Genomic DNA, 25,903 nt, shown 5'->3' on the forward strand with positions numbered 1-25,903 from the left:
AAATCATGTCATGACATTGTAAAATTGTATTATGACCCTAACCTTCGGGTAAGTTGGCTATTTTAGATCAAACCCGAAACCGACAAAAGCCCACACCAGCATACTTTTGATCTCTCTTTTTTTTTTTTTTTTAATCATTTTGTAATCATTTTGCTAATCAATTAGATTAGGAATTATTCTTTTGATTGATCGAGTAGTTGTTTAGGACACAAAAGTAACATGATGAAAAGATTTTTACTAAATTTGACAAGATTTTTTATTTATTTTATTATTTTAGGACATAGCATTGGAAGAACCAGATGCAAAGTTTTAAGTGTATGTAGCAGAATATGCTAATTTTCAACACCTGGACCCAATTTAGAGTTGCCAATTTTACCTAACACATGCATGTCTTTGGACGGTGGGAGGAGCCGGAGAACCCGGAGAGAACCCACGGTAACACGGGGAGAACATGCAGACTCCACCCAGAGAGATCATGTGATGTTGGTCTGGTCCGGGAATCGAACCCACGATGTCCTTCTTGGGAGGCAAGAGCGCTAACCGCCTTTGCCACCGTGCACCCCATATTGTATTTAAATTGTTTAATTAATTTAAACGTTATGACTGTGTATACATTAAAAAATACATTAAAAAATCTCACCCTCCACGGGTGGTCTCATCTGTTTTTCTAAGCTCAGGTCCTCTACCAGAGGCCTGGGAGCTTGAGGGTTCTGCGTGGTCTCTTTGCTGTTCCTAGCACTGCACTTTTCTGGACTGAGATTAGTTTCCAGGGATCTGTTGTAGCCACTCCTCCAGTTTGGGGGTCACTGCCCTGAGTGCTCCCATGACCACGGGCACCACTTTCGCCTTCACCTTCCATGCCTTCTCCAGCTCTTCTCTGAGCCCTTGGCATTTCTCGAGTTTCTCGTGTTCCTTTTTCCTGATGTTGCCATCACTTGGTATTGCCATGTCAACCACAACAGCTTTCTTCTGCTGTTTATCCACCACCACAATGTCTGGTTGGTTTCCATTACCATTCTGTCAGTCTGTATCTGGAAGTCCCACAGATGACAGTGTCTGATACCTGCATGCTCAGACATTGATGGCTGTTGGATAACTTTTTTTAACCCTGATCCTCTGTCTCATTTCACTTTTAGCTTTAATAGTGTCTGTGCAGATCACTGGTCCTCCCACAGAGAGTGCTACAAGACAGCAGTGTGTCATGTGACAACAGTGTGTGTGTCTGCTGTCCCTCGGAGGCTGCTGCTCAAGCTCAGGTCATGAATTCTGACCTTTATTTACTTATTCTGTCAACTCCCATTTGTTTCAACAGAAGCAACGGGTGCCATGTTTTAGCCAGGCCCACAAAAGCTGACCGCTGGTGATGAGGATGTTCTAAGATATAAATAATGACCCTGGCTATAGCTGCACATACAGATGATCCCGCCGGGCCTTCGTTCTGGAGACCTGTCTCTGAGCCCTCTGGATACAGTGTGCAGAGTGTCACAGCAGTAAAGAGGTGCTGTTTATAGAAGCCCCCCTGTGTGGAGGAAATCACTGGAGAGAACTTATAAAACAGCAACCTGATCCAAGACCCAGGGGGTGAACCTGGCCTTTTGAAAAATTTACCCAGCAAACATGTATTTTGGTTTTAGATTTAAGAATAAAGTAGAGTGAAAAATGTATAGACATGAACAAGAACAAGTCTTTGACAAAGAAGCTGCTTCAATAACTGGACTGAAAAGTAAATTGTACTCTATTTGGTTTGATTATTTTTTAGCATCTTCATGGTGACATTGTGCCTAACCCAGCTTTGAGCAACCGTAAATAAAACGTTTTAAGTAAAATTGGGTTACTCAGCATATTTCTTTATCAAAACCACATTTTACTCTGACAATTCTGAAAGTATACTTATATATATACTTATATACTTATGCTCATCTTTTACAAGATCTTCAATACTTTTACTTAAGCATTTTTTTTTTATTGTGATAAGTAACAAATTGATTTCTTCTTCCACCACTGGCTGTATGTGCAACTGTCCATTGATCCTCATTAGCTTTATACTACTTTGTCCCCTTCTTCTACTTGGACTGGTCAACCCATCTACAGCCTGTGGATAAAATGAAAGACCCTTGCTGCATCCTAATTACACTATTGCATCCCTCCATTTCACACTGGTGCACCTTAACAGGATTTGATTAACATCTGACTGGTGGATAATGAGACTGCGAATTCCACAGCAGCTCAATGAGATTTAGCTGAATGAATGCATTTGTCCGACAGTACGGCTGGCAGCGGCATCAAACAGAAGACGTTGGCGCAAGAGGTAATTTGCTGGGGATGAAAACAGGGATGAAAGAGTGCAATTGCCATAGAGAAAGAAAAATACCTCCTAAAAACAAGGCATAACAAAGTCAAAACAAAAGTCAAAAGCACACATCTGGCAAAATCAAAGCATTTACACAGCGCTGTCAGCTCATAATGCTCCTGAGAGGGTAATCTATGACTGCCCGAGACATCCAGTGTTGCTCACATTTATCTTAGAGAGAATGACCTACTGAAGTTGAACCTTATTGCAGAGTCACAAGTTAATTTGCACACAGTTAGTGGATATATAATGTTGAAGGTGGCTAAGTGTTAGTCAGGTGGTTTATTGCCGCTGTCCCTTGTATGCATGTTTCCACTTTTATCGGAGTATTATACGTAAATAGACAGAACATTGGTGTGGGTGGAAAAATAATGGGACAAAGTCAAATTCAACTTTTTATGGTAGTGATTATGTCGCTTACCACTGTGTCTTAGGCCTTAACTTCCATTTAAGGCATGTCATTGTCATTGTTGCAAGTTTTAACAACAAAACTCAGATGAAGGGTACGTCCTAAGCTTCTGCACTTAACAAATCTGCACATGTTTTCCTCCAGAAATGATGTGTAAGGCAGCCAAAGAACTGCCTTACACATCATTTACAAACCCCCATAAAAGTCATTTTTCATAATTGTATTTTTGATTCTCCTGACCCTGCCACAGAGCTTCTGCGGCTGACCTGTAGCGACATGTACTACATAAAATGATTGTGACCTTGGCTTGAATCCAGCTTAAGTCAATTTGCTGTGTGTCATTCACCTCTCTATCCTTCGACATTCCATCTTCTACCTGCACCATCAATGTTATCAACACTCAGCAGTTGGCCTGTGCTAACAATCACAGAAATCAGAACTTCTATCAACAATATTCATTTCCCAGTATATACAAATATGTGCAGATATATTAATATTATTATTTATTATTATTTTATTTATTTATAAAGGGAAAAAACACAACTTTATTACACGAGCACCCTGTCAATACAAAACACAAACAGCAACAGAATATTTAGTAACACAATCAATGAAAGAAAATGTATAAAAGGAGGAAGTGTCCTCCTTGTCCTCCTTTGTTGCTATATAGTAGACTTTAAATAATATTACTTTTGTAGCCGTTGTGAACATTTAACCTGTTTATGATTTTCTGTCCCAACCAAAGCTCCACTTGAAGCAGTCTTCTGGTGAGCATTTTCACTGAAGGAAGACGTGGGAGGGCCTTTCTGCCTGAGTGAAAAAGTTGTCAGGCTGTATTTTTCTACTGCCGTTCTGGTCTTAAAGCAGCAGACATGACTCTCACAACTAGGATTACTCTGGACACAACCATAATCATTACAATCACAACTTCACGAGGGTAAATCAACACAAAAAATATAGACTATACCACATCTTAAACAGGAAGTAAAAAAATGTCCAAACCAGGAAAATGCATTTTGTCAGCCGTAGAGATGACAGAGACCACCCATGTTATTCCAACGAGAAAATCACCACATCTCTGAAATTTAACATCCTTACACTTTATACTTTTACTAACTCGTCCTAGGGTGTTAACCCAATTAACCTGACATTTGGTGAGACTCATCTTCAGGAGTGGAGCATTAAAAGTTATCCAAAGTTTTCTATAAAAAATGATGATCATTGTGCGGCACAGCCTCAAACTTTTCCCAAAATATTGAAATTTACAGTACACAATAATGCCCCTATTTGTAAAGCAAAGGGGAGAAGGTCTAATAGCGCCACGGATTCGGCATTAAGTGTAATAAAAGGAGGAAAATTGAGGCGCGTTAGCCCTCTTCTTGCGGGGCGGTGGCGGGCCGGTGGCGGGCTAGTGGTGTGGTGGCGTATTATTATTAGTAAGATCCATTTGGAAACAATGGGCAAATTATGCAGTGTTTTGCTCCTTATTTCTAACAGTGACAAACAGCACTACAAACAGTTGGACATAAATAGGCTACAGCGATGACAATTTGAGATTTCATATATTTTAAGTTATGTAGCCTAACAACAGCATGATAGTTTCTTTTTATCACATGTGGACAAAAAGGAATAAATAAATAAATAAGAAAAACTCTGAGGGCCCATTGGTGGGCCCACCTCACTTCAGATCAGACGCTCCAGACACTCTGCTGCATTAGTTCAGGTGATACTTATTTTTCTAAATATGCAAATGGATTTTTGTGGGCTCCGTAATGAACTCGCCATTCCTGTTTCTATCTATTTTCATGATTCAAGTATCCTGCCCCTTGTCCCTTTGACAAATGTTTTGTGTTTGTAGAGGGCATAACCCATACTGTACTAATACAAGCATTAGGGAATATTGAATGCCTGAGGTGGTGCATGCTGGAGATGAGGAGGCTGAAGTGATGTGATGAGGCCTAGTTGGAGAGGAGGGCCGCTTGCTCAAACTACCGCTGCTCTTCTCACATTGAGATGGACACATCACTGCGGACTAGCCCGGACTAGCCCATGAGCAGAGCAGTTAGCATAGCAACCAGACCATGAAGATGATGACTTCTGAAGAGGTGATTAAGCCCCCTTGTATAGGCTTCAAAGCACAGTGGCTCATAAGGTGGGATAAGAAGGGCAGCAGAAAATAGAAGAAATGAACGAGTAATTCAAGTTCAATATGGCCACTGTGCAGCTCAGATGGTAATTCATCAAAGGGGTGATATTGCTACAGGAGCAGCCTTGGTTCTGGGATGGGTCGAGGTCGAGTTCAAAGACATCACCTGAAAAATGAACACTTGCCCGTGGTGCACAGAAGCAAATTCAAATAAAAGCATATTGTAACCTCCAAAACACATTTTTACATGTAACTGAGTTATGGGAGGTACTTTTCTGTGGTGTCTGCTACTTGTCTTCATGGAGATGTTATTGCATTTGCCAGGAATTGAACTAGCTCCATGAAGGGAAGCATGATGCAACGACAAGTTACAGGTCAGATCTTTTTTTTTTTTAGCAATTCCAACCCCTTTGATTTGATTAAATGCAAGATAGTTCAGTGCCATAGTGAGGAACATCCAGGCAAAGCTTTGGCTTTCACAAGTTTACTTAATTTCATTTTTACTTTGATTATAACTATTTTATTAATTCATTTAATGTAATATTTTTGTTTCTAAAATGCCTTTGATTGGCTAGCAAATGTTTGTGTTTTGCACTAAACCCTTAGCTTTCCCTTAAAGATTTGCTGTGAATGGATTTATTTTTGTGAAAAAAATGGAGCTCCTCTTGATACAACCCTCTTCGTTTATTTGGACTTTGGAGGGGTTGCGTTATGGCTTTTAGACACCTATTGTCCTTTCTTCCTGCGTGTAACTGCCTCTTCAGTGTCACCTTTGACCTTTATGAAACGCGGCCAATCATTGGTGAGGTTCCATCTGTGCAGAATGATGACACATAAATACTGCTAGGGCTGTACATAACATATAATTTGTAAACAACATACTGTATTTTTAGACACTAGGAAGGGAGATTGCCTCTAGAATTTGAATTATATCACAACTTATGGCTTGATATAGTCCACAGCCTGTTGTGTTGTTAAATCATACTCTTGTCTCTCAGGACACTCATCTGTGTAGGTGGATGTTGGCAGTTGCAAGCTCGTATCAAACTCAAGGGGATCGCTCAAGTCCCTTGTCCAGGATTAGAGCCTGTCACAGCTATTAGCTCCCACAACACCCCCCACCACTTCATACTTCTAAATACACCTCACTCTTGTACTCGCTTTAGCCCGTTGTTTGCTGAAAAATCAACAAAAAGCAGACTGAATTAGGATGGCTCAGTAACCATGTAGCAACGTCAAGCGCTTGTGATTCAACCAGAAGTAATTGCCAATTCAATCAATGTGTCAACAGCGGGCCGCCTCAGACTAATGCATGCAGACACGAGGCGGAGGGATGCAAACGAATGCAGTGAAACATGTGAGTGGAGATTGTACTTGTGAATGTTCGAGTGAATATACGCCTTATAGAGTCTGCTGTAGTGTAAGAAACGACCTGTCAGAGAAAGATGAAGTGCACCTCAGCTGTCACCAGTCCAAAATTACTGATCGGAGCAAGAACACACTTGGAAAAGACCGCAAGAAATCAAGTTCAAGCCAGTAAAAAAATATAGTTCTGCCCTTGGAATAAAATGATTTTTATAGCAAAGCAAGTCCGGATCTAAGAATCACAGAATCACAGTCACAGAATCTAAGTAGAAGTCAGGAAAAGCTGAATTGTGTGCGTGTGACTCCAATACAAATGTGTAACATTATGGCCACTGACAGGTGCAGTGAGTGTCGATGATGATCCCTTCTTCATGGCACCTGCTAGTGGTTGATTTAAGACAGCAGCTTTTTGCCCTTGAAGGTGATGTTTTAGAAGAACTAGAAAAATATGAGTTTGACAGGATTCAAATTGTGAAAACGACTAAAAAACTTATTCAAATTCCTTCCTGGGATTTCATGATATAACATTTGAGTGATTATTGTGAGAAGAAACATTTTACAATTATTACATGAGATAATTAATTTCCTTTATTTCCATTCATTGCAAGCCATATAAAGTCAGTCAAATTAATTATTTTGTCCCATAAAGAGTCTTATTATGTTTCCGTAAAGATTAAACAGAAAAGACTAATCTGAGCTGCCAACAATTATCATGATTCTGATTTATTAGTCCTTACAATTATATTGTGACCTGAATAATTACTTTTATTGATTAACTGAATAATCTTTGCATTCCTAATTCCAACTGACAAGCTTTGTTGCACTCCATTAAAAATATACATAATGACCAATACCAATGATGCAGGTGGTCTTATTTTGCCAGTATGACAGTAGGACATATCTAATAGAAGAACACAAAAGTCTAAAACAGCTCGATGTATGACAATCACAATTATTTACACGGCAGAGGAAGAGGCTTCAGCTCCGAGTTTGTGGGTGTCTGTGATCGTGCAGCACCAGGAGCAGCCAGGCCCAGCGCACCGCGGCAGGCGGTGGAAACACAAAGCCCAGGGCCATCTGGCTTTATCCATGGAGGTCCTGAGGGAGCCTGTGCCAGTCTTCAGAAAACACTTCCAGTGGGTTCAAGAACGAGACGGACTTGTTCCTCTTTATTTAGCACAATGTAGGCAGCTCTCTGTGGAGCTGTGATGACGCAACAGCTCTCACGTGTCGGACATATGTCAACACTGACTGCAATTAGATCAAAATGCTTTTCTAGTGCATTTGTAGTGTCACAGTGGAATGGATTTGATACAGATTGATTAAGCACCGGGGAAATCATTTGGAATTTGGACTTTACCTAACTATATTTTATATAATCTATATGCACTGTACATAATCATAGTCAGAGCCACTTATTGAAAATAATAATGTTGTAGCCTTATGTTTTTGCTCTACCTGCACAGTCTGTATACCGGTATTTAGGACAAAGGTCCTTAATAATCATCTTAGTAAATTTTGAATAATTCAGTCTGTTTACAATTACACTTAGAACATGTTACAATATACTACTAGTCAAAATATAGGGCTGTTCTTATGGTGAATACAGTGTTATAACATGTATATATATATATATATATATATATATATATATATATATATATATATATATATATATATGTATATATATGAAAAATATAGGTGGAAACCAGCCATTTAATTGTTGTTTATGCCCAGCTAGTGCACAGTGATATTTAAAGGCATTTGGCTCATTAGTTTAGCAGAGACACAAAGAAAAGCTTTAGTGTCTGTTTGAGGAACATCAAAGTGCAGCAGTATGGAGCTGCTGCAGACTAAGTTACAGATGGTGGAAGGTCTCTCTGCACACACTGACTGTAGCTGCAGAGCATAAAGCAGAATGAAGCCCTGACAGTGCCTCTGTGTGGGCGTCACATGCCCGACCTGTAGGTGCACGGCTAGAATGCACTGAAATCAAAATAATAAACAGAAAAGCTTAGATTGCGGAAAAAAACTGTTATGACAGACTTGACCTTGCATATTTAAAATGTAATTAACATTATTTGTCAAACTATTAAATACTGCTAAATGTGGGCAGTGGAGGTAAAACTGGCTTAATGTTTGGTAAGTAGTAGTAGACATTAGACAGTAGACATTAAAATTGCTCATCATTTTTGTTATCATGTGTCATTCCCCAGTTTGAGTCATTTATCATGTCTTGTCTGACTATGTTGTTTTCATTATTTTACAAGCCAGAAAATGGTTAGAAATTATATCTGTCAGTTAGTCTTATAGTTTGCCAGTAATTTAAGTTAGTTAATCATGTATCATATTAGTGCTACCAAAATAGTGCTACATCAATTTTATGTAGCACTATTTTGGTTCCTCAAAAACGCTTCACATTGCATTATTCATTCAGTCCACACTCTCCGGTGGTAAGCGACTATTGGAGTCGCATCTTCCCTGGGGTAGACTGACAGATGCGAGGCGGCCAATCTGTGCCTTCGGCCTCGCCGACCACCACCAACACCTGACCCATACAAGGAAAAGTGGGTATAGTGTCTTGCCTAAGGACACAGCAACATTTCCTCTAGTCGCCCCACTGGTGTTCCAAGTACTAACCAGGCCCTGCCCTATTTAGCTTCTGAGAGCTGACTGGATCAGGCATGAACAAGCAGTTTGCCAAAAGGTTATTTTTTAAGATAAAGAATATAAAATGTTGTTCTTGTAATTACCAAACAAATTCAATATTTCACTCAAGTCGGTTGACCTCTGTGTTTCTCTGCTCTGATCTAATTGTGTTCGGATGTCAAAAATGCTAAAATGTTGTGTTTTCACAAATGTTGCGCGTATATTTAACGTTAAATAGTCTATACATGTTTAAAGTGAAATTGACTGCATATCAAATGTATTTTGTCTGTGTTATTAAAGAAGATGAGCTTGGGATGTTGGCATCACAGTATATTTGTATTACTGAGAACAAGATGCCTTTAATGTTAGGATACTTTGCATACAAACATGTCTGTGCAACACGGTTATACTGCATTTTTGTATACAAATTTAATATATGATTGGTCTTGACTTATTGACATATATATATACACATGATATCATACATATCCATGTTCTGTTTCCTATTTATTGTTTGGTAATTGGCCTTCTTATTGATTGACTGTTTCTACTACTGAGTGACAGAGCTATAGATATGAAAAAATTTGACCATTAACCCTTAAAAATTACAAGTCCAAAAACAACGCATTTATAGCTTTACTTTAATACAATTTGGTATCTGCCTTTTTGCCGGTCTCCACTCTGTACACACAGTCTTTTTAGTCACTATTTACTGACAGTAATTGGATAATTTAGTGGACGAGAATGACGCCATCGTTGATCTGGTACAGTATGTTCAGAAGTACAGCATGTGCCATAGTTACATATCCACAATATGCATTCAAATAGACTGACCTTACTTTCTCTGCAACACTCAGCATAAACTATTTATAATGCTCTTCCAGAGTCAATTATTGATGCACTATGTTTTCACTTCTTGCCTTTTTAGACACTTGAGAGAGAAATGTGGCTGTTTTCCTAATGACCATCCTGGGCCACAACCTAAAAGAACACTGGCAGCACACTGATGGTTTATGATGCAGTAGATCATAGAAATGGGGAGTGGGAAGGTGCTCCAGCCCCACCGTGGGAACAAAATGTCTGGTATGTGGGAAAATTGGCAATGGGAACAATAATGTTGTGGTGACACTGCTGGGAAAATAATGCATTGTGTCGGATCCTTCTCTCATTGTAATTAGCAAAGCCGTATGTATGCTAACAGCTAACACAGTCGGAAATTAATCTTCATCAGTGTTATGAGTGTGTCTCACCATGGAAAAGGTTTGTTTGCGTCAACACGCTGGGGATTTCTGTGGATGAACAGGTTATTTAAAGTTTGAGTGTACTATTTCTTACTGCAAATAATTACTAATGCATTTGCTAAATAGCACTTTTGTAAACGTTTTACTGCACAATTCAGTCCACATCTGCCACACCGACAGAAGCTAATATTTTCTATTAAAGTCCTGAATTTCAGTAACAAACCTTCATTGCCAAAGCCATCAGTGCTCTGAGGAGCTTCTATTTTTGTGTGAGAGAAGAGTGTGTCACAGAGCACAAGTAAAACAAATTTAGCGGAAAATAAAGCCAAGCCTTATGTTCCTTTTTTTTTTCTTTTTTTTTAAGATGTTCTTGTGTGGATTTGGTCGCTCAAGCCATGGCAATCCTGGTGAAGTATCTTTCCCAGGACAAAATGACAGAATGCGGTGGTCCGAACTAGCATCATATATTGGTGAGAATAGGTTCTTACCACATCGCAACTGCAGTCTATAGTAGCAAAACACTTTGATATTCCCTGAGTAAATGAGAATGTAACATAATGTAATAGTCAAATTGAGTAGCTAGAAGCAAGATGGCTGTGACAGAGTCTCCAAAACTGCAGCTCTTTGGACAATTGAAGAAGCATTTATCAACATGGATAAGGCCATGTGGGTCTGATTGATATTGCTGTAAAAATATGATGAAACAGTCCTAAATCTGACTCACTGATCACACTGTAAAAAACATTGATTAAGGGTCATTTATTTGTTTTCACTTCTTCTCTTTCTGCCAGTTTATACCTGGGGCGTAAGGCCCAATACTTATTAGCAAAAAAAACTAGGATAAACATAGACAACAAATCAACAGTTACATCGATTTCTAATGAGAACACCATAGTAAAATATAGTAATAATAAAGTAATTCTGGGGAGTACGGATGATTAACAAGTTATTTGAATATCATTAAAAAGTGTAAATTTGCCAAAACAAAAACTGTAATTAGCATAGCTCTGGATGCTAACAGCTAACACAGAATTTAATAATTATAGTTAACTAGGGTTGAGAGGAAAATATCTCTTTATATAACATGTTTAGGGAATACTGGTGACTAACAGGTTATGGGAAAATAGTTTCCACACAGGGCATGCCATTTATTTGAGGTGTCTGGTGACTGGAAACTAAAGAATATCTCTTGTTCTATTTACCAGCAGTCTTTCTCTGAACAGCAGGCACAAAAACATGCCAAGCAAACAGAAACAGTGAAGGAAAATATTTCCGACTAATGCTGCTTATTTAGTAAATTATTTATTGTCTAGGTCTATTTTTGCGGACTTTCTGATGTGAGATGCCTTAAGGGACACATTGTAAGTACCAAGTCTGTGCTTCAGCCTGTAAAATGACATGTTTTGCATATCAGAAGCGGTCTAACCTTTACTGCTTTCTCTATTACTTTAATTAATCTGTCATTACAAATAGATGATTAATATAGTAAAAACATACAGTATAGGTTTGCTGACACTTGAGAATGAGAAGAACTTAAAAACAGTCATATAATAAAATGAATTGCACCACTGTGTGTAATTTAATAAACATAAATGTGTTAGTAATTGCAGATCACAGTTTACTGTAAGTGGACTGCACTTTAGGTTTTCAGTATAGATTTGTTTATTTTCGTGTTTTTACACAGTTCTCACCAAACTCAGAACCAACCTAAAGGATAGAGGAAAAAAGACTGTATGTTTTCAAATCCATCAGAGCAATAAATAACATTAAAATGTGATTAAATTATGATCACATATTATCATACATTCCAGGCAATACAAGAATGTAGATGGCGGACTAGAAAAGTTACATAGGTCTAGTGCACATTTGATTTACACAATAAATACAGACTTTTCACAATGTAATTGGATGAACTCTGTAGATTCAACACTTTAATATTAGCATACAAATTCCTGGCGTCCCTGACCTTGACACAGGCTGTTAGGAGCAGCACCATTAGAAATGGTTAATGCCTAATGGAATACGGGTTTAAACGTACACGATGACATGAATCCTTACAAACAAAAATAAACTAAATAAACTATTTGATTTTTCCAAAATGATCTAATATCCATTGTAGGCCATTACAATCAGTCTCCTATCATTCATTTTCAGCAAGCTTTTTCCTCACAATAATAATCAAAAAAATAAATAGTAATAGTCCTTATGTCACTGCTGTGATAAAACCTTGAGTTCAAAATCACTTAAGTAGGTAGCAGACCGGAACATGAATGGATGGAAAGAGCCAGCCATAAGGAAAAATGCGGACGATGAGAAAGAATGTACCAAGCATCCAAGCATCACACCGAGCACTCAATCCAAAGCACAAAGCCTCACGCTCTCTGCAAATTGTTGTTACCCATTCCACTGCCACAACGTCAACACACAACGACAATAGCTCACACCAACCTGATATAATACTGTATGTCCCCTTTAAGAAAAGTTTGGAACGCATTATATGTGTTACTTCTAAAAAACATTTTAAAACAAGACACAGTTTACTTCAACCTGATTATAATTTAGTAGTTTTGTGGTTTACATACATAAATGTGTTATTCTGGAAGCTGTATTTCTGTGCTGTAAAACTCATCTAGTTTTAACAACCAACATTTTGACAGCTACTTTTAGAACTTAAATGGAAGTATTTTGAATTATATGATCTACTTTAACCACCTCTGACAGGAAGAAGATGCCTGACTAACATTGAATATGTGGGAATGGCCTGTGTGACAACAAGATCCCTACAAAGACAAGGCTGGCCATAAAGAGACAGCGCTCCACAGAAAGCTGTTATTAGTGCTATCATTCAGTGGGATGCATTTGCATAATTAAACCCTGTTATTGCTCGAGTCAGGGACAAATGTCTCCTCCTGATTCTTGAGTGCCACGGCAGAGAACATAAAAGACAGCAGCCTCGTCTGACCTCCGTGTATGACGAGTCAATGTTAACATTATTACATTTGACTTGAAAAGCTTCCTGCTGCACATGGTACGTCTGTGCTAGCTCAGGGGCTAACACTCACCATTTGAATTAATGTCCAGCTAACTATATCAATGACAGAAAAACTGTGTGTGGTTCTCAAACTGTGGTCCAGGTATACATGTGATGAGATGCAGGAATATTGTGGCCACATCCAGTTGTAATTTAGCTGGAGGCAATTTTAATTTACTTTTTGATTGAAGTCACATCGTGTTCTTGGTTTAGTCATTCTACATTTTGAAAGCCCAACCTCCTCTGATCTCAGAACAGAAGCTTTAGGGTTGGGCCTGGTTGGTACTGGGATGGGAGATCGCAATTCCTTATTCACTTTTTGTTCGAGTACTCATACATTTTGCACTCAGAATTATGAGCACTAGGAATCAATCTGTTGACTATGGTAGTATTTCATCAATTAAGACAATTGTATTTTCTTGTTTTAGGATATTGATGTCTAAAATCCAAAATATTATATTATATAAGGTGTACTTACAAAGATTTTTTTTCTATTGAAATATGATTCAGTTTCATCTTCTAGTGAAGTTCTAGATAGTTCTACATCATTCATAGTATAATTAATAAAGTGTAACTAGTATAACTAGTATAACTACCAGGACCAATAAGTCCTGGTTTTAGTTTATATATTCTCGCTTTAATTCTCGCTTTTGTTCAACCCTTTGCGCTTAGGGGGCTATTTTTCCAAAAACGCTTGAATCCTGAACCCTTTGGAGTACAAACAATTAGCTGGAGCCTTTGTGAAGATGAGACTCTGTAGTTTTTGGACTCTAATTATAAGTAAAAACAAGCTCGGCACAGAGGAATTTGGGTTTTAAATTCCACCTAGGTTTTCTTTGTAAAATATATGAATGGTAAAGCTGGTTCCTGTAGGGATCGGCTGATTGACACTAATATGTGCATTTGTTGGTTTTTTTACCATTCTTTTTTGAAAGCTGAAGGTAAATTAACTAAAAATGAGTCTTAGGGACTTGCAATGACAAAAAAATGTCCAAGCAGAATCCATATAAAAGTCCTATTCATTTTAATTGTATTATTTATATTTATGTACAACATATCAACAGCAGAAACTTCCCTTATAGAAGATGGTGGACAAAGTGGAATAAATAAATAAAAAGTCCAATGTCCCATGCGTGGGGCGCGCTAAGTGCAAGGCCAAATGGCATTCTTTCCCTTTTTTTGATAAATGATATAATAAAATATGTATTTCCGGGGTAGACTTCACAAACAAAGGGGAACAAACGGCAGATGTGATTTAAGGGCAGTTCCTAGACTTCAGAAATGCTGTAACAAGATATTGACTGACATTGAAAACAAACAACAACTAAAGTCAGGTCAATACCCAGAATGCAGCTGATCTACACAGCAATACCACAACAAATGTCAAACATTAAGAACTCATAAGAATTCACCTAAGTGCACTATCTGACTTATGACCCAACATTTAAAAAAAAAAAAATCTTCACACTGAAGATGAATGACTCAATGACTCATGGAATCAAATTACTTGAATATTTCAAACTTGCAAAATGGCAGATTATAGTTCTCCATTTCAGCACGCTCACAGAAAAAATTTAATTATAGGCATCAAATTATGATAGAATGTTATAGTGTTAAATAATAGTTGGCTCTTAGTGAATATCAAAAAACACACAAAAGCCCCAAGAGAAAGCACCCGTTTCATATTAATTTTATAGTGTAATCTATAGTCATATAATTAACAGAAAGCTCTGTTCTGTGCACAACTGTAATTTGAAAAACGTATATAATCCAAGGATATCAATATTAAATGCAATAAAACAGCCTCTTACCTCAACTATATGAGGGGTGGGGTTGAAGCCACACATGTTGCACACTTGGGCGTGGCACTGTGTGCACATGTTGTAGTTGGGCGCCTCTGCTGTGCTGCCCACATTTAGCGCCGTCTTACACAGAGGACAACACACTTTGTCTTTAGCCTCTTGTGGCGGGGGCTGCTGCTGCTGTTTTTGCTGGGGGCCCCTGGGTGCTTGTTGAGGGCCTGGTGCTTTCCCAGCCAATGACCCAGTACTTGGGCTGGGTTTGGGGGCAGGTTTGGGGGATTGCTGTTGTTGGGGTTCAATCGTCTCAATGGTTTCTGATATGAGATTGCTGGCTTGGTTTAACAGAGACGCACCGAAGCCAAACAATTTCCCAAAAGTCTGCTCTGGTGGAGGGGGTTGCCGTGACGGTGAGCTCCCCGCACTCCGGGTTTGGTTCTGTCGAGGGGCGTGTGGCTGGTGGGCCGGGGAGTTGCGAGATAGGTCTGGTTGAGAGGGTGCCTTCGCCATGTTAGCGGGGAGCCTTATTTGCTGCTGCTGCTGCTGCTGCTGTTGTTGTTGTTGTTGTTGTTGTTGTTGTTGTTGTTGTTGTTGTTGTTGTTGTTGTTGTTGTTGTTGTTGTTGTTGTTGTTGTTGCTGCTGCTGCTGCTGCTGCTGCTGCTGTAGTTGGGGTTTGGGGCTGGGTTGCATCTGTGTTTGGGGGGGCGGTTGAGATTGGGGTGCAGGATGTGATGGGACGTCCGATTTGGCTGCTGAAGGAGAGTGGAGAGACTGCTGACTCTTGGAGCGCGGTGTGTTCATGTCCATCCCCATGGCTCGCTGCATCTGACAGTTAAGACACAGCCACTCTTGCACCTATAAAAACAGACAAAAATACACATTAGACAAAAGGTCAAGGAGTTATCTATCTCTATTTGCAATTCTGCTACCAATTGTCCTACTTCTACATGAAAATACAGCTAAAAGCCCAGGAGAATAACATGGCCATACATTAGTGAATAAGAAGACCTACAATATAGAATGAGGATGTTGGCGTGATCCCTCATTTGTCCAGGAGTGTTAGGGTTATGAGGATATTCATGTTCCAAATCTATGTTACAATACTAGGAATTTTGTAAATTTACAAATACAAGTTCATTTCGACATTCTGTTTGCTGTTGGCTATACAATACACGATTTATAGAATAGAAAAAGATCACATATTAGTTCTATTCTACTCAGACGACAAGATTAATATTCTTAAGAAATTGCATAATTTTTGCAAATCTCTTAATTCTCTTTAATTCATTCTGATTTCAGTCAGTTCTTATTTGTTAATTTTTTTGGAAAAAGCTTGATAGCTTGCAGATCAATTCTTCATCAAACATAAATAAATACTCTAATATGAATAATAATAAAACTTAAGCAGCCTGTCCAATGTTTTCTGTGTATTTCCCATGTTATATTTCGCTCTCATTACAGACACATCCACCACTCCTGTCTCCTCTCTCCTCCTGTTGTCTTTCCTTCACATTTCCTCAGTCCTGCTCTTTTCAAATATGAAGCTGAAAGTGACAAAGCAGCACCAGTGACTTTGTGTTACTGTATGGTTTGTCGTAATTGCAATCCTGGTGCTCTGACAGCTGCCACGCCATTGTAGTTCACTGTAGTCCTGCTCATTACATAACAATGTGATGCATTATAAATGTGGTCAGAGAAAACCTTTCAGGGTGTGGGCTGTGATGGATGTCCAGGGCACAAAGATTATTTAAGTTGGACCTGTAATATGTAGGGTTATAATTTTCTCAGCTAAGAAGTATATAAGAGTTTGCAGAAAGAAAAGACAATTATTAAAAAACAAACATGTCTTCACTCCTGGTGTGGACTCAAAAGTCTCTGTGGGTCTGAGGCTGTGGAATTGATCCACAAACAAAGCCTCAATGCTGCACTCCATACCACAAAATGGCCTTCACAATATCTGCCACACAGACAAGTAAAGTGTGCATCATTCCCCTCTCATAGAATTTATCACCTTAACCAACTGCAAAACCATCCAAGGTTTAATATTATTGAGCCTTTCAATAGAGAATACTGCCATTGACTGGTTTGTTAAAAGTAGAACTATTTCAGTCAATTGAGCAACCTTACCGCTCCTCAGAGCTGACCTGTACCTTGACTTGGTGGCAACATTGCAGGCTAATAATGTTACTACATCTCCATGGTGGTGGACAAAATAGTGTACCTTTAAAATGTCCAGTAAAATTATGTTTTGTGCTGCCCGGTAGCACATAGTAGCACATGTGCAGCCGGCCACAGTGTTATGAGTCCAATAAAGCTTATGGGCCAAAATATATATGTATATATATTTCATTTAAAGGTAGTCAGTTGGTAGCTACTATATTGTCAAATTGAGTTAGACCCTAACCCAACACATTTACTCACACAATGTTGAATGAACTGAACTATAATAAATATGAGATATCAGAATCACATCAGAATCAGTTGTATTGCCATTGTTAGTGAACAATTCACAAACTAGCAACTTGCTTCAGCGTTAAGGTGCAACATGAAACAGTGTATAATAATATTGATAGTAAAAAAGTATATACTATGCTAAAATAAGATAAAAAGGGCATGCAAAAAATGTGTAATGCAAGTGATTTAAATACAATGTATATATGAGATCAGAACGATGCAAACTGGCAGTGCAAAAGAGTGGTATAAGAGGTATAGGTAAAGTATTATTTACATGTTGTGATTTTTGAGTTGCAAAAATGAAATTGAATTGAAAATTGAATGTAATATTAAAGTGAAGCATTATTTACATTAATGAATTAAGTAACAAGTGTTATTAAGGTGGTATGAAGTATAGCAATATAGACATGATGTATGCGGTTATCTACGGTGTTAATACTTGTAGTACCGCTGTTTGGAGTATTTCTAAAGAAAAGGATGAAGGGTCTACTGCTTTAAGTTACTATGCTTGAAGGATTGACAAGAGCGTTTAAGTAATGTGAGTGTGTCTGGAAGTGCATTAGCCACACCCAAACACGAGCAGCTGAGTAACAACACTATTCTAGCTGCAATTCTTCTACTGAATATACTTTATCATCCGGACACAACCAAAGTGTTTAATTTTTATACCCATGCAATGTTAAGCAACAGCCTGTCCGTCATTATAGTAGCAGAGTGAGAACTGGTCGAAGGCTTGTCTTGCTTTTCACTGTCAATCAAAGGCAAACTGAGAAGCTGGGAGCAGAGGTGCACCCGGGGGACAGGCAGCGTATTTGTGGACAGTGAGATAAGAAACACAACACTACAACACTGGAGCCTTTATCCAATCACAGCGCCACGAGTGCCACCTCCTCATGCGGTCATGATTATTGACCTTGATTGTCTTTGTTTTTTTCTTTGAGGAAATTACAGTTGCTCTAATCAAGTTATGCATATTGGTTAAACGCAAAGAGGAAAAACAGAGAAGGCAGCTACAGAGAGAGAGAGAGAAGAGAGAGAACTGCGATTCATCAATATCAGTGACTCTCCTCTGCCGTAACCTGTCCCTGGCTACGTCACCCACGTTACCAGGAAATCATGTGGAAATGTGAAATCGTATCATAAAAACACACATACTGCCATTTCTCCTCAAGGGGTTGTACAATGCAATGTATTAAATGTAATACTTTGTCATAAGTGCAGCAAATTGTACGTATGTTCATTTGGCAAACTGATTTTTTTTTTGTGCTAGACTATATTGCTCAAGCATAATTATTTATCTATATTATTAGGCCCGAGCGCCACAAGCTGGCGAGAGGCCTATTAGTCTCGTAAGGCCGTAGCACGGCTGCGAACGTGCGCACGAAATCGAGCGCGAAGCGCTCGCCCACTTCCAAACACTCACTAACGCACTCCTCCACTCATGCACGCCCCGTGCATACTAATTAGTAGTAGGAAAATGGAACATTACCGTTGTAAACGGGCGAAGCCCGTGCAAAAGTGCGCACTAAACGAGCACTTTACATTCGCGGTCGTCATCCCCATATAAAGCACTCATTTGCGCTCACGAGTAGTAGCTCACGAATACGTTCCCCATCTCTTGCATGTTCCGTGCATATAAGCATGTAATGCAAAAATTGAACATTATTACTGTATAGAGGGCCAAAAACACAAAGTGGGCGGAGCCCACTCAAAATTAACGAAAGTACCCGTCAGTGATCAGGGACCCACACCATGAGGTAGGAAAGCGCGAGCGCTTTCCGAAAATGTATAGTTTATGATATTTGAAAAATGGGAAACATTGTTTTCGCATCAGAATATTTAGGCCCGAGCCCCAGCAGGGCGGAGGGCCTATTGCTCCCGCAATGCTGCCGAAGGCAGCATTGCAACTGTCTGACCAAACATGCGGGCGCAGCCCGCATGTTTGGTACCCCGTCGGGGTACCAAACCCGTCGGTTTGGTACCCCGTCCTGCTATGACAGAAATAGTCAACAATTAGTGAATGGGCGTAGCCCATTCACTAATTGTTGACAACAGCAGCGCGAACCCTCCTGGCATCGTCCCGTACGCGAGAATCCATGCCGCAGGCATGGGCCATGCTTGTATCTGCTCAAATCAATGGAAGTCTATGGGGAGAGGGCGGGGCATCCCGACGGAATAGGGACTGACGAGCGCGTAAGCGCTCGTAATGATGATTCCACCCCATGGCGGCATCGGGAAGGCTTAGAGCTTTCAAACGATGTATAATTTGTTGTTACAGTGAAAACGGCTATATTGCTTTTGCTAAAAATATTATTAGGCCCGAGCCCCAGCAGGGCGGAGGGCCTATTGCTCCCGCAACGCTGCCGAAGGCAGCGTTGCAACTGTCTGACCAAACATGCGGGCGCAGCCCGCATGTTTGGTACCCCGTCGCCCCTGGCAAGTACAGTGAACTAGCCCATGCCGAAGGCATGGATCATGCATACTTACTCCTGCTATGACAGAAAAAAATGCTTGTATCTGCTCAAATCAATGGAAGTCTATGGGGAGTGGGCGGGGCATTCCGACGGAATAGGGAGTGACGAGCGCGTAAGCGCTCGTAATGATGATTCCACCCCATGGCGGCATCGGGAAGGCTTAGAGCTTTCAAACGCTCTACGCCCATTCACTAATTGTTGACAACAGCAGCGCGAAGCGCTGCATTCCTTCAAAAACCCTCCTGGCATCGTCCCGTATGCGAGAATCCATGCCGAAGGCATGGGCCATGCTTGTATCTGCTCAAATCAATGGAAGTCTATGGGGAGTGGGTGGGGCATCCCGACGGAATAGGGAGTGACGAGCGCGTAAGCGCTCGTAATGATGATTCCACCCCATGGCGGCATCGGGAAGGCTTAGAGCTTTCAAACGATGTATAATTTGTTGTTATAGTGGAAACGGCTATATTGTTTTTGCTAAAAATATTATTATTTTTATTAGGCCCGAGCGCCACAAGCTGGCGAGAGGCCTATTAATCTCGTAAGGCCGTGCGAAGCACGGCTGCGAAAGTGCGCACGTAGTGCGCACGAAATCGAGCGCGAAGCGCTCGCCCACTTCCAAACACTCACTAACGCACTCCTCCACTCATGCACGCCCCGTGCATACTAATTAGTTGTAGGAAAATGGAACATTACCGTTGTAAACGGGCGAAGCCCGTGCAAAAGTTCGCACTAAACGAGCACTTTACATTGGGATGACGACCGCGAAGCGGTCGTCATCCCCATATAAAGCACTCATTTGCGCTAAGTAGCTCACGAATACGTTCCCCATCTCTTGCATGTTCCGTGCATATAAGCATGTAATGCAAAAATTGAACATTATTACTGTATAGAGGGCCAAAAACACAAAGTGGGCGGAGCCCACTCAAAATTATCGAAAGTACCCGTCAGTGACCAGGGACCCACACCATGAGGTAGGAAAGCGCGAGCGCTTTCCGAAAATGTATAGTTTATGATATTTGAAAAATGGGAAACATTGTTTTCGCATCGGAATATTATTCTTTCTTTCTTTCTTTCTTTCTTTCTTCTTCTTCTCGGGACCAACCCCCCTATTTTTCACCCAGTGAACATTGACGAAAAGTCACAAAAATTTGCACACCTCTAAAAATCGTGCCTCTCTACATTCTGGCTATTTCCCTTTTCTAAAATAAAAAATATTGGCGCGTCAGCGCCACCAAATGTACCAAAAATGCATTGAGAGATGGGAAATGACCCAAAAAAAATCTGATCGTAGAATCATGAAATTTGGCGCAGAGGTAGATGGTGACAAGAGAAGTAAAAAATATTATTACGGCAACGCCGTCCCCCGAACCAAATGTCGGCCATATTGCTTCAAAAATGGCTAAACATGACTTCGGAGTCTTTCCAAACGTCGTACTTTTGCGAACTCCTCCCAGGGCGTTGGCCCTAAAAAGCTGAAATTTGGTGAAAATGCTACTGAGGAGTGGGACATCAAAAGTTATCCAAATTACATTGATACCTCTCACGGTCTCTGTGCGGCGAAGCCGCAAACTGTAACTAAAATTTCAGAAATCTCCCATATTTAAAATTTCTGCCGTTTGCGCAGATAAAGTCCGAATTGCGTCAAATTAGAATCAGTTGTTAAACTCTTTGCCCTAAACCTACTTGAAGTGAAATAAATTCATTTGGCGCCACAGCGCCCCCTACAGATTTTATATGGAGGTTAAATGTTTAGTTTTGCGAAATTATATGAAATTTGACACACAACTCAATTTTAGCATCCCCATCAAAAAAGTCAATGAGACCCATGTCATAATTGTTATGGCGTTGCCGTAACGATGACCGAAACCTCCCATGTTATTCCAATGGGGCCAGAACATGTTTACACTTTAGACTTTCACAAACTCCTCCCAGGGCGTCAGCCCTATTAACCTGAAATTTGGTGAGACTCATCTTCAGGACCATCAAAAGTTATCCACATTTTCATTCAAAGAGTCACGGTGTCTGTGCGGCAAAGCCGCACATTTTGCCAAGAATTCAAAATAAAATTGCTTTTTGATGGTAAAACAAAGGGGAGAACATGTGACAGCGTCACAGATTCAGCAGTAGGCGTGATAAAAGGACAATTGGGGCGCGTTAGCGCCCCCTCCTCTTGCGGCGTGGCGGCGGTGTGGCGGCGGCGTGGCGAGGGCCGATCATTGCCGCTTGCGGCTATATTTTTTATTATTTTTCTTGTTCTTCTGCTTTTCGAGCTCTAATTTGACCCCCTGAACATGCTCAAAAACTCACCAAACTTTGCCCAAAATTCAGAATCGGCGAAAAATTTTATTTTTTCTGGGCCATTTATTTTTTCGTTAAAAAATGGCGCGACAGCGCCACCGACAAAAGTCAAAATACATTGCGCCTATGGGAGACGCCCCGAGGTCAACTTTGGCGTAAAGCTACGAAATTCGGGACACGCATTCCTCTCGTGAGGACGAACAAAAAAAATTATTGTGGCCACGCCCCCAGACTTACCCTATGGCCGCCATCTTCCTTTGAAAATGAAAATACGCTGTGTTAGTCATTTTGTTCACGTCAAACTTTGACGAACTCCTCCTAGGGCGTTTTGCCCACCGACTTCAAAATCGCCGGACGTCCTCTGGACAAGTGGGGCATCTAAAGTTATTCAATTTTTTGAGATACCTTTAACGGTCTGTGTGCGGCGCAGCCGCAAAGTTGGACAACTTATTTTGGAATATTGCAGATCTAAAAATTGCTCCCATTTGATCAAAACCAGTCCGATTAGGACCAAATTTGAATCAGTTGTTAAACTTTCTAGTTTGGACCAGTTTAGGCTGACAAAATTGAAATGGCCGTGATAGCGCCCCCTACAGAGTGACCTTTGAATTAACATTGAAGGTCAAAAATTAGTTTTACCAAAATTGTCTAAACTTTACCCAAAATTCTATTTTGCCGTCCCGATCACAAAAGCCAATCACAAAAATGCCTAAATTTTTACGGCGTAGTCGTAGCGATGACAGAAACCTCCCATGTTATCCCTATGGGAAAACCGCAAAATCTCTCAAATTACCACATTTTTATGTTTTACACTTCAACGAACTCCTCCTAGTGCGTTTTGCCCACCAACCTCAAAATCGGTGTACGTCCTCTAGACAAGTGGTGCATCTAAAGTTATCCAAATTTTAAGGATAACTTTTACGGTCTCTGTGCGACGGAGCCGCAAACGTTTCCCAGAATTCTGACTATTTGGCCTTCAGAGTGGCCTATAAACAATAGAGTTTTTCCAAATGACATGACATTTTGCACTAAATTCTAATTTGCCATCCTGATCATACAAGTATGAGAGCCAAAGTCATATTTTGTACGGCGTAACCGTAGCGTTGACAGAAACATCCCATGTTATCCTTATGGGAAAATCGTAGAATCGCTCAAATCACCACATTTTTACACTTCACACTTTAACAAACTCCTCCTAGGGCGATTGTCCGATCAAGCTCATATTTGGGGAAAATCATCTACACAAGCGGGCCATCAAAAGGTATCCATATTTTGATTCTAAGTGCTACGGTCTCTGTGTGGCGGACCCGCAAATATATGTCAGAAATGGGAAAACAGCGAAATCTCTAAAATGACCACATTTTCACGCTTCACACTTTCACCAACTCCTCCTAGGCCGATTGCCCGATCAAGCTCATATTTGGGGAAATCATCTACACAAATGGGGCATCAAAAGTTATCCATATTTTGATTTTAAGTGCTACGGTCTCTGTGCCGTGGAGCTGCAAATATACTGTCACAAATGGGAAAAACGCCAAATCCTTGAAATGTTCACATTTATGCTTCACACTTTAATGAACTCCTCCGTGGGCAAAAGCTCGATCAAGCTCATATTTGGGAAAAATAATCTACACAAGCGGAGCATCAAAAGTTATCCATATTTTTATTCCAAGTGTCACGGTCTCTGTGCGCTGGAGCTGCACATTTGACCGACATTTGTGTTCATTTGCACTGGTTAAGCACAGCATTGTACATGTCCAATGTGTCGCTGTCTTAGTTCTTAGACAATTGCGTTAGCGCCATCTCTGTAAAATGCAGAGAGCAGAGTCTGAAGGCCGGCGGCCCGCGAGGGCCGTTGGATGCCGCTTGCGGCTTTAATATTCTTTCTTTCTTCTTCTCGGGACCAACCCCCCTATTTTTCACCCAGTGAACATTGACGAAAAGTCACAAAAATTTGCACACCTCTAAAAATCGTGCCTCTCTACATTCTGGCTATTTCCCTTTTCTAAAATAAAAAAAATTGGCGCGTCAGCGCCCCCAAATGTACCAAAAATGCATTGAGAGATGGGAAATGACCCAAAAAAAATCTGATCGTAGAATCATGAAATTTGGCGCAGAGGTAGATGGTGACAAGAGAAGTAAAAAATATTATTACGGCAACGCCGTCCGCCCAACCAAATGTCGGCCATATTGCTTCAAAAATGGCTAAACATGACTTTGGAGTTTTTCCAAACGTCGTACTTTTACGAACTCCTCCCAGGGCGTTGGCCCTAAAAAGCTGAAATTTGGTGAAAATGCTACTGAGGAGTGGGACATCAAAAGTTATCCAAATTACATTGATACCTCTCACGGTCTCTGTGCGGCGAAGCCGCAAACTGTAGCTAGAATTTCAGAAATCTCCCATATTTAAAATTTCTGCCGTTTGCGCAGATAAAGTCCGAATTGCGTCAAATTAGAATCAGTTGTTAAACTCTTTGCCCTAAACCTACTTGAAGTGAAATAAATTAATTTGGAGCCACAGCGCCCCCTACAGATTTTATATGGAGGTTAAATGTTTAGTTTTGCGAAATTTTATGAAATTTGACACACAACTCAATTTTGGCCTCCCCATCAAAAAAGTCAATGAGACCCATGTCATAATTGTTATGGCGTTGCCGTAGCAATGACCAAAACCTCCCTTGTTATTCCAATGGGGAAATCGCCAGAACATGTTTACACTTTAGACTTTCACAAACTCCTCCCAGGGCATTAGCCCTATTAACCTGAAATTTGGTGAGGCTCATCTTCAGGGGTGGATCATCAAAAGTTATCCACATTTTTATTCAAAGAGTCACGGTGTCTGTGCGGCAAAGCCGCACATTTTGCCAAGAATTCAAAATAAAATTGCTTTTTGATGGTAAAACAAAGGGGAGAAGATGTGACAGCGTCACAGATTCAGCAGTAGGCGTAATAAAAGGACAATTGGGGCGCGTTAGCGCCCCCTCCTCTTGCGGCGTGGCGGCGGCGTGGCGAGGGCCGATCATTGCCGCTTGCGGCTATATTTATTATTATTTTTCTTGTTCTTCATCGCTTTGAACTCTAATTTGACCCCCTGAACATGCTCAAAAACTCACCAAACTTTGCCCAAAATTCAGAATCGGCGAAAAATTTTGTTTTTTCTGGGCCATTTTTTTTTTCGTTAAAAAATGGCGCGACAGCGCCACCGACAAAAGTCAAAATACATTGCGCCTATGGGAGACGCCCAGAGGTCAACTTTGGCGTAGAGCTACGAAATTCGGAACACACATTCCTCTCGTGAGGACAAAAAAAAAATATTATTGTGGCCACGCCCCCAGATTTACCCTATGGCCGCCATCTTCCTTTGAAAATGAAAACACGCTGTGTTAGCCATTTTGTTCACGTCAAACTTTGACGAACTCCTCCTAGGGCGTTTTGCCCACTGACTTCAAAATCGGCGTACGTCCTCTGGACAAGTGGGGCATCTTAAGTTATCCAATTTTTTGAGATACCTTTTACAGTCTGTGTGCGGCGCAGCCGCAAAGTTGGACAACTTATTTTGGAATATTGCAGATCTAAAAATTGCTCCCATTTGATCAAAACCAGTCCGATTAGGACCAAATTTGAATCAGTTGTTAAACTTTCTAGTTTGGACCAGTTTATGATGACAAAATTGAAATGGCCGCGATA

The 25,903-nt window shown here is 40.3% G+C and overlaps 1 protein-coding gene across 1 annotated transcript in view; it reads right to left on the minus strand.

Annotated features, from left to right (window-relative positions):
* Positions 1-25,903, minus strand: part of bsnb (bassoon (presynaptic cytomatrix protein) b) — a 66,931-nt gene that overhangs the window by 19,245 nt on the left and 21,783 nt on the right. Inside the window, exon 3 of the mRNA XM_072452359.1 lies at positions 15,003-15,845. Coding sequence (XP_072308460.1) covers positions 15,003-15,845 — 843 coding nt within the window. The remainder of the gene's footprint in view (positions 1-15,002; positions 15,846-25,903) is intronic.

The sequence above is a fragment of the Eucyclogobius newberryi genome, unplaced genomic scaffold, assembly GCF_026437365.1.
Source record: "Eucyclogobius newberryi isolate DKJ021-1_F unplaced genomic scaffold, fEucNew1.0.hap1 SCAF_19, whole genome shotgun sequence".
Classification (NCBI taxonomy): Eukaryota; Metazoa; Chordata; class Actinopteri; order Gobiiformes; family Gobiidae; genus Eucyclogobius; species Eucyclogobius newberryi.